This window comes from Ctenocephalides felis, unplaced genomic scaffold (assembly GCF_003426905.1).
Source record: "Ctenocephalides felis isolate EL2017-DRISC unplaced genomic scaffold, ASM342690v1 CF-g0.4_SCAFFOLD_01170, whole genome shotgun sequence".
NCBI classification, from domain to species: domain Eukaryota; kingdom Metazoa; phylum Arthropoda; class Insecta; order Siphonaptera; family Pulicidae; genus Ctenocephalides; species Ctenocephalides felis.
In genome coordinates this window covers 3,258,504-3,268,851 of record NW_020537324.1, presented here as the reverse complement: position 1 = coordinate 3,268,851, position 10,348 = coordinate 3,258,504, and the positions used below count along the sequence as shown (strand labels likewise).

General features: G+C 32.4%; 1 protein-coding gene across 1 annotated transcript; it reads left to right on the top strand.

Annotated features, from left to right (window-relative positions):
- On the top strand, positions 1 to 10,348 carry LOC113366532 (SEC14 domain and spectrin repeat-containing protein 1-B). Its single transcript, XM_026608154.1, has 14 exons — positions 1 to 59; positions 155 to 234; positions 5,128 to 5,307; positions 5,999 to 6,194; positions 6,258 to 6,371; positions 7,295 to 7,469; positions 7,538 to 7,813; positions 7,874 to 8,090; positions 8,162 to 8,364; positions 8,450 to 8,919; positions 8,986 to 9,220; positions 9,379 to 9,505; positions 9,579 to 9,705; positions 9,781 to 10,348. The coding sequence occupies exons 3-14, from the start codon at positions 5,141 to 5,143 to the stop codon at positions 10,234 to 10,236; spliced, it is 2,763 nt and encodes a 920-aa protein (XP_026463939.1). The 5' UTR covers positions 1 to 59; positions 155 to 234; positions 5,128 to 5,140; the 3' UTR covers positions 10,237 to 10,348.

The window sequence follows — 10,348 nt, the reverse complement described above, 5'->3', positions numbered from 1 at the left end:
ACAGAATTTCTAGAATTATGAAGAAATTACAAGCTACAACGAAGACATTTATATGACATGTGAGTTTTTGATATTTTAACTAAAGTTTTCAAATAAAATATGGCATTGAACAATATTATATTTCATTAATATAATATATATTTGTTTTTTTCAGGATCTGGTGTTAGTAAATTACAAGCCTGTATGCAGATTGATATGTAAAAGCTATAATGGAGACATTTATGTGACAAACATGTGAGTTTTTTATATTTGAAACAAAAGTTGATATTTATAATATATTTTTCTAATATAATATAATATGATATTTTATAATATATCTCTATAAACATACTTAATCCCAATAGCCTATAAACCACCTAGTTATTTCTGATAGCTGATTAAAAAATCGCATAAAATACGTTAATTTGTGAATAAGTGACATATAAACCATATTGCTTTGTTTTTACGTAAAATCTTCGTTTTTTTCTAGAAGCTGTTTAAAATTTGTTAAATTAACAACGTTATTGAGAAACAAATATGTATTAGGTTCATGATCTAACTTTATGATTTCATTAAAAAATGCGGGATATTTCTTTGTCAGCATAAGTTCCAGTATGTTTACTGGTTGAGAGAATCTCTACGTGAATATATTCGTACGTTGATAATAGTCCTCTGTGTGTTTGGATGAAGCAGAGCCCCGTCTCTTCCTGGTCGACACTCGGCGTATGTCGAAAGCGGCGCACCGTGCGGCGGCCGCGTTCCTCGCGATGCGCCGGGGCCGCTCCCAGCGCATTAGACCACGAACGGCCGGCCCTTCGGATGCAAACCGAGAATAACAATCCATTTGTTTAAAAGTAAACTTATTTATTTATTTATTTTGTTTATGTATTTCATATTTATCTCTTTTTTTTCAACGTCGAGCAAAAATATCTTTGTGGTTTCTAAAGGTATGGTGTTTTCAGAAACCAGACAATTTGAACCTAACTTGAATCGGATGATTTATGTTTTGCTTGTAAATAATTATCAATTAGCAAAATTTTAGCCATATCGTTTATACATTTTCTTTTAAGAAAACTCATCCCATAAGACTATCTTCATAACCGTTCTGTTATAGGTAACAACAAAAAGCTCTAAACCAACATTACAATTTATGATACAAGTTTCGTATTCGACGTAAAACCTAGCAAAGATAGAACGCGCTAACATTATATGCTTCTTTCACCTTCAAGAGATTAAAATTTCCATAAATCTACAGTATGAGAAAGGTTTAGTACTCGCTATAAGATGTTTAGTATTGAATATATAAATGTCATTGAAACGTAAAGAACATTGTCGAGCCTACGTACGAGTACAAGACAGTTCGATAGCAGCATGCAAAGTAGAATTTTGTTTAGTTAAATTATTTGAATGTCGCCTTACCGGTACATGATAGTAGTTCGACAAGAATTTCCATCGCGGTAAAAGACATACCATACCAACATATCAAATAAAAATTTACACAGATGAAAGAAATGTTCCAGAGTCTAAACTATTTGTTCATACATACTATATCATAGATTCATAGGGTCCCAAACTTTTTCGTGTCGTAGACCCTTCGGGCTTTATCATGGAAGTTCTATTCACCATTTTTATAAATTATTGTAAAACCACTAGTCGAAAGCCTACTTATGCTGCAACTTATATAGTTTTATAAAATAAAACTATGTTTTTACTTACTTTTTAGTTCTCCTTATAAATATTGTATATAATATTATTAAATATTGTATTGACTTTTTAATAAAGATAGTATAATTAACTAGGTATAAACTTGGTATATTGTGATACATAATCATAATTGAAATATATATTAAGAAATATAATGAAGAATATGAAGAAAAATCAATATTTTAATAATTATACACAAAACTTTTATATAATGGTTTCTAAAAATAGAAACAAAACATTCTAATAAAATTTCATTCTTTCATTGTGAGAAAGTAGATGCCATTATCGATGTTATTTTTTATTTTCATGTTAAATTTTTTTCGCTCAAGTGTAACCCTCTGAATGTTGTCATGGACCCCTGGTGGTCTATGTGAACCACTTTGTAAATCACTAGTCTAGAACATAGCGAATATTTTTGCAAACGGTTCATTATAGTCGATTATCTAATCTATTTAACAATTCAACTATATAAAATTTTCATGATTTGTGCATTTATGAATCTTCAACTCTCTTCCAACCCCCAAGAGGCTTTCAATCTTTGCACCAAAAGTGTCTATGGAATTCCAAGGATTTTTTCAACCCAAATCGAATCTATTACTATTACTACCTCGTTAGATCCTAGTCTATCGTAAATCAAAACATTGATTCGTTTGTATATTGTATGTTATGGTTAAACCGGCTCAAGTCCCCACCGGCCCGATCTCTCGCAGCCTCTCTTCTCACCGTTCGGCCTCTCGCAGTCATCTGCGCGAGTTCCGGCGCGAGTGTGCACGTTTAACAAACAAAGTTCTGTTTTCCGAGTTCGAGTTGAAAGGAACGATGTTTTTGTAAAAGATTCCTAGTGTTTATATTGTGTGGTGTAGTAGTACGCAGGAAATCTGAATATAATGGATACCCGATGATAACATAAGTAGAGTAACTTTTCATATCGTGCTTAATTAACATAACTGTTACGCGCTGGAACAAAGATTTTGATAACTTTTATTGCATGCGATAAAATTTGTATCTGGGTCAAAGATTGATGTTAAGTTCTGCAAAGATAAAAGAACAACGTGTGATAATAGAAATACTTTTTTAAATTTATGTATTCTAATTAATTTATGTATATATAACATTATTTCTTTTACAATGGGCAATATTCAAATTGTTTATTCAACAATATGTTAAGAAAATGGGCGCGCCTTTACTGGCCTAAATCCTGCGTTGTTATTTATGAATAGCAATAAGTTCTAACAACAAGTCACGCTTTACTTGTACTGAATATTTATTTTTTTAAATAATTTCTTTATAAAATCAATCAGAATAAACAATTTACCTATGAACTAATTCTAAAAATAAGATCAAATTCTAAACCATCAAATGTTGGAAAACTTCAGTATACTCACTGAAACAGTGAAATCATGACTGTGACTTTTTTTAAATAAATTCTTATTATGGTTTTTTATTATTTTTATTATTATATAACTTCTAACTTCTTCTTCTGTTTTCTCTACTTCATATAACGATTTTTGTTTTTAACGAATTAAACTATCAAATGATCTGGTACAATTATTGTGACTATTATTATTTTATTTTTATTTGTATGGATTATTTTTATTCTGTATTTATTATCTGTTTTCTTATTATCACCATAACTACTATTATTTTATAAATATTGCTATTATAACTTGCCCTCTAACTCATAGAAAACCATTTGATTCTGACTGTTCTAAATAAATAAATTAAAAAAATGTTGTAATATTTTTATTACTGATATGAAGTTCAATTCTCTAGCTATTCTATTATGTCTAATTATATTATTTATATATTTTTACTTGAACAAAATTAATTGTCCATACAAATAAAAAATACAACTCTATTGCTTGGAATATTTTTGAATAAGTGCGAGTATATGTTTTCATAAAGAAAATTGCCCGTACTAATAAAAAATGCCATCGCTAGTACCTGTGACATTTTTTTAACAATTTCATTATATTTTTAATTTAAAAAAAATAAGGTGAAAATAATAAATAACATCGTTAATAAACGAAAAATAAAGCTTGAGAATGAAATTTTATTAAAATGTTTTGTTTCTATCTTTAGAAATCATTATATAAAAGTAATTACTAATACTTAATAGATTAATTTTTTGTCTTAATTTATACACGAAATTCTCTTTTTAATTCGTGTAAGTATAAATATTTATGTACATATTTTTCATCGCCTTGAAAATTATTAACTGACATCGTTAAACTATTCAGTGCACTTATTGATAAAAAAGAAACTTGTTCCATTTAATCAATGATTAATATTTATATCACGCTATTATTTTATTCGGTGGAAATCATGATTTCCAATTATGGTCTTAAAGAATCAACATTTTCGCAATTGTATTTGTTTTAATTAAATTGCGCATTTAAAACCAATGTTTACACGTGTTCTATTGTTTTTTGATATGTAATCTTTTACAATCATTAAAACTGATTTTAATTATGGCTAAAGATTAAACTGCATGCTGCAATTACTAACAATAAGATTAAGATTTCATTTGTATATTTTCTCACTTCCCAGTTAATAATATATTTCGTCTAATTATGTGGTAAACTACATGATTTATTTTTTTACCAAGTAATATTCTTTTTCGTCGACTCTCCTAATTAAAATACATACATATTCAAAAAAGTGCGTCGTAAAAAGTTGTCACTACCGTTATTTATGACAGATGTTATTACGTGCTTACGGCTCTTTGTGTTTAAAATGAATTTTTATATTTCGTGAACTTTTGTGAATTATCTGATGAATAAATTATTTTTCAAGCTGTAATAAATAACTGTAGCTATTAATTATTCACAATTAATTAAATGATAATTTGATAATAAAATGATTATGACAACACATGAATATTTATGTATTTTTATTAACATATATTTTGTTTGTATGTCTGCTCATATCTTTTGAAATTGAAATTTTGTTACTGTGGTGTAATAATTTGCTAGAAATATCATATAGTTTTTGCACAAACTTAAAACACAAAAAACATTATTTTGATACACTTTGGTTTATTCAATTTTGTATAAACTTTTTAAATTGTCTGTGCAATCATTTACCTTTATATAGAGATTTTTCAGTACTTATATTCATTTTTACAGAGATTTTCTAACACTTTGATCTGATTTCATATTACGGATCAGAAGTAATTGGATATTACGGATTTCTCTGATACATTTTGAAAAATATCTTTTTATTCTCGACTTGCTTCAATGCAACAATATTGTGCAAATGCAGGTCATTGTGATTGATAATATCTAAAATGCGGTTTTAAATCCCACAATAAAGATGCTACAAAAAACACGCAGAAGTAACAACTTTTTATCAATAGTAAACTTCTTCTACATTTACAATGTCCAAAAATCAAGTAAAGCTCTATTTATTAACTTTTATTACAACGAATAAATTTGTTTTCAGGTTCTTCTGAATCATGGAGGCCGACACCCTCGTGGCTCTGAGGTCCCGCCTGGTGTGCTTGCCGGGCGGCCGCACCAGGCAGCACCTTCCCATTCTCCTGGTGACGGTGCCGACTCAGCTGCAGCCGTGGACGAAGAAACACCTCGAGATAGCCATCGAGTACATTCTAGGAATTCTTGAGTGAGTTAGATTTTTATTGAAAGTGCTCATATATTCACAGACTGGAACAAGAAACAGTTGAATGTGCAAATGGATAATAGTGCAACTTAAAACTTTTTCTCCGCCAGTAGTAATGTTTTCTCATATGTTGTTTTTTTCATAACTAGAGCTGAAATTAATTATAATATTACCTACTTCTAAATGTCAAATGTAGAATGTAAAGTGCAAAGTATCAATTTCCCGTAGAATTTTCTGCAGCGACCACCTGTTGTGCCTTTGCACGTTCATGTCGATGACTTTAGATTTATTATCGCAGAAATGCGGTAGCCAATCTATTGTCGAGTGTTATTAAACAAAATAGAACAAATAATATGATCAACGGTGTTACATAATAAATATACCGCAAAGACAACGTGCATTGCGCGGTTTTGAACCGAAGCATGTGTCATAGAAGTAAAATACATGAATATGTAATGTATATTATGGTTTTTTGTTACTCTATACTAAAGTTGGTTAAATACAGTTTTTTTATGAATTTCCATAACTAATGACTAAAATTATTATACTAACACTAAGTTTGCAAACATTTGTTGAAAACGCTTTGAATCGTTTTCAAATTAATTGTGTCGCACATAAGAAAGTACACGTAGTTTTCTATAATACATACTAGAATTTCAAGTTATTAACATGAAATCGTCAATATTCATTTCAGTGAAGAAAGTAAATCAGAAGGTTTGGCTGTATTAGTGGATGGTCAACGAGGATCTTGGCGTTTAGCCAGAGCCCTTATTAGACAAATTAAACAATTACTGGACCAAAAAATGTCCAACATGATAGTTTTAAGATCGGACGCTTTTTGGGCAAAACAACGAATAGATCATTGCACTAAACAGGAAAAAGACAAAGAGGTAAATATGATCATTATAAGAATATTATCTAGATATTATGGAAAAATATTAATATATTTTCAGCCAATTTATATTTCGAAATCCAGGCTGTCGAAATATATAGATGACAATAATTTACCAGTTGACCTTGGGGGGCAATATGAGTACAACCATACGCAGTGGATACAAAATAGATTGGTAAGAAAATTATTCAGTTATTATTTATTTTATATTTAATTATTTTGAACACTTTTTTTCTTGACTAGGAGAATCACAAAATAATTGTGGCAAAATCATTCCAGTATTATTTTGTAACATTTCATATCAAAATCACCGTTGATTAATAAAAAATTCCTACCTATATTCTTCGACTTTGACTTTTTTTGAAGTGATAAAATTTTTATCGACACGATAACAAATTGCATAATGATTGTTTTCAAATTCAAGTAGCGATAAGAATAATTTCACGTATACGTTTTATATTAATAAAATCGCTATCATCGTCATTCAATCTTTAATTTGTTAATACTAATATATCGATTATTGATATTAGTCCACATTGTACGTATTTAATAATCTGATTGTCCGTATCTACATTTTTGTTACAGAAGAAAATTATCTGAAGAAATATCTTATGAATATTATGTAAAATATTATTATGTAATCGAAAATTATATTGGAAAAAGTACTGCTTTAAAATGAATATAACTTCTTATAAACATTAAATACTTCTCTTCAGCTAATGACTATTTCAGTTAATATAATTTTTTTGGCCAAAGTTTGGAGCAACAAATATTATTATTGTTCCCATCTGTAATAATTTAATTTAATAAACTTCTATTGAAGATTTTATTAAATACATTTAGACATTTTTGCAATATCCTATAGTCAACTGAGAATATTTCCAAACCAAATTCTTTGAAAGATTGAGACAGTGAAAGGTATGTCCTCGTGGGACAAAACGAACGACATTTCTGAACTAATACAATAGCCAAGTGACACACGATCCTTTCTATAAAATAGTTAAATGAAATTTACATAAGACATATGTTTATATGTGCTTTTAAAGAATATGAATTGATTATTTTTCATAAATGCATAACGTTGTTATTTCTTTTTAGTTAGTAGATGAATTTAGTCGCCGTTCTAAAGAAGCATTGTCACAATTGCAAGAGGTTAGATTGCATTTACTGGAATGTCGGCATTCAAGACTTTGTCAAATGTCAGCGGCCTTGGCCGAAAATGCAGCCAAATCGGAAAAGGCGGAGCAAATGGCGCAAGATATACAACGAGCTGGTAAAAATAGGACTTCAACATTTACATCTATTAATAATGAATTGTTTACTAATTTCATTTTTTTTCAGGTGAATCGTTACTCCAGCAATACCAATCTCCCATAGTCATCCAGCCAATATCATATTCATCACACTCCGTAGCAACCGACTGCCAACAAGTCCGAATACGGTCACCTCAAGATTTTCTTGATACTCAATCAAGAATTCAAAGATCCTTGGAAGCGATTAGCACGGCCAGGTTACAATCTGAAGAAGCATGGCTGGAAGCCGAAAAAGCATACAATGAAGCACAGGACGCAGAAAAATTAGGCACTGCTTTGGATCAAGTCACTGCGTGGATTTTAGGTCCGTCATATAGAGTGATAGTAATAGATGTATTTTTTTATGTACATACTTATATTTCAGGTCCTGGTGAAATGCTTCTGAATGTCAGTCAACGAGTTGGCGGAGATGCTTCTTCGGCCGAAGCTTTGCTTCGGAAGCACGAAGCCTTAGAATTACGATGCAGACTTGCATATGCACGTTATGCGGAACTCATGAGAAAAGTAGACGTGTTACCGGTTGCAGCAAAATCCAGAGAAGATCTATTAACTCGAAGAGATTTAATGGATTCTGCATGCAGGTATAACAATCCGGAATTAAATTATATCTAAATCATTATATAAATATGTTATGTGATCATGTTTTCGACAGACATTTTGCGATACGATTAGAACACAGACGAAATGCTTTAGTAACTTCAGTAAGATTTCATCGGTTAGTTGGAGAATACTTTTCTCGTACTGGTGAAGTTTATGAAAGGCTGTTGATGGGTGTAAACGGTGCAACACTTGAACGAGATGTTAGGGATGCTGCTGAACAATTGCGGATTTTACGCAAACATCAAATAGAACTAGGTAATTCAAAACTAACTAGTAATATTTGATAATGAAATTAGAATATTAGAAATTATTTTTATTTTTTGTTCATATTTTCTCTCAGAATCCCTCCAATGTGCACTTCGCCGTGCGGGTGAGCGTCTTTGCTGTCCAAACACCACAAATATTAATTCCCAGAAAGTACCTAACGTGTTTGCAACCAAGCCAACATCTCCAACGCAACAATATTTCTCATCGACACCTATGTCCCAGCAATCTAATCAACCGTTCAGCGCCAATACACTTTTCTCGTCAGACGCGTCTCCCTCCTTTCTCGACCTGGTCAAAGTCAAAGGAGCCTTGGACGCGGCGGCCGCTCGCGGTTCTCTGTTTACCGACGGGCTCGAGCTGCGCCTTCTTACTCTGCAACAACTGCAGCATGTGGGATCATACGAGACTGAAGCTGCACGTGCTAAAGAATGGCTCGATGATTTGGTTTTAGCAGTACGTAAAGAATATATAACTGTCGGGTGTAATGAGGAAGAGATAAGGATACAGAGGGATCGACAAGCCGCTTTGCAGAAAACAGCAGAGGTAAAATACTAATTAATGAAAACTTAAACTTTGGCAATATACTGTATATATATAATTTATTTTCAGAGTACCTACAAATACGGCAAACAGCTCCTGGAAGCTGCGGCATGTTTACGGAGCGCGTGCAGACTTTCATCCGCCGACAACTGCCGTCAATGTGGGGAACTCGAGAAGGCCTGGAACGCGCTTCGAACCGCCAGCGACGAACAGATGACCCGACTCAGAGTGTGCGCTGTATTCCATCGAAGCACGGCCCATCAGTGTCATCGGTTACGCGAGTTAATTGAAATGGCAACATGTGGTAAGAGATTCATCTCGATATTTATTGAGAGAATATAATAGTTACGAATGCAAATAAACAATCAGACTTTCATACTGCCCAACGTTGCCAATATATGAATTGTACAATATTTGTTTTTAAAACGTTTTTGAAGCTCACGTGCTATTTGTAATTTTTAGGCGCAGCTATGGACACCGAACAAAGGGAAAAAGAAAAGGATCAGGTTTTACAAGAGGTTGGACGTATGGTACGATTAGGTAGACTTTTGCGAACACGCTTGAAAGAAGCCATTCTTGTCGGCGATAAGTAAGTATATTTATGCATTAGTAATACAATTATTAAAGAACTGACAAATTTCATGTAAAATATTTATTACCAGGATGTCATTTTCGAACGAGCAGCCAAATGCTTCCGCCATCGAGGCGATAAGTAAAAAATTGACAGAAGTAACCAGCTTGGCTGAACAGTTGGATGCTGCATTAAGATCTGCTCAAGATACACAAAATGTAAGCTTAATAAACCTATTATTCCTTTTTAAAATCCAAATATTTAATATTGTTAATACTGACGTGTTTTAACAGGAAAATGCATCCCGCTCTCTGTCTTCTGAAGAAGCCTGCACTGAAGATGCGCGATCAGAGTCCGAAGACTTCATAACCGCCTCCGAATGCACCTGCACTCCACAATCACGTTCGTCATCTTACCATACCGCCTCAGAGTGCGGAACATCACCTTGGCTTGACCAAGAACTTGATTCAACGCAACCGCAGGGGATAACTAGCATTCCCATCGCCAGCACCCCTTTGTCGAGCCCCAGTCAAGTCACAAGTAAATTGATGAGAGAAATAGCTGAATCGCGATCTTTTAAGGCCAGACAATCCCAAATGAGGATGGAAGATGAACTGAGAAATAAAGACAAAGATTCGGGAGACTCGTACGACATTAGAGACCAGGTAAATGGAGAAGCACCTGATTATGCCTGGGGGAAATACTATCATTCTTACATGAGCAAACAAGCCATAAAAGGTTGTTTGTAAGTTCAGAATTTAGATTTGATATGTGTATTAATTCTTCATGTACTCTATACCCCTGCCTAATACGCCTGTTCTAGCACGTTGTTATATGTCTATCTTATTGAAATTGTAGGGT

Bases quoted from the DNA above. Each gene is read 5' to 3' on its own strand.
- LOC113366532 (XM_026608154.1), top strand. From the start codon at position 5,141: ATGGAGGCCGACACCCTCGTGGCTCTGAGGTCCCGCCTGGTGTGCTTG. The intron at 7,470-7,537 runs GTAAAAATAGGA...ATTTTTTTTCAG, and splicing joins GCAAGATATACAACGAGCTG to GTGAATCGTTACTCCAGCAA. The intron at 9,221-9,378 runs GTAAGAGATTCA...TGTAATTTTTAG, and splicing joins AATTGAAATGGCAACATGTG to GCGCAGCTATGGACACCGAA.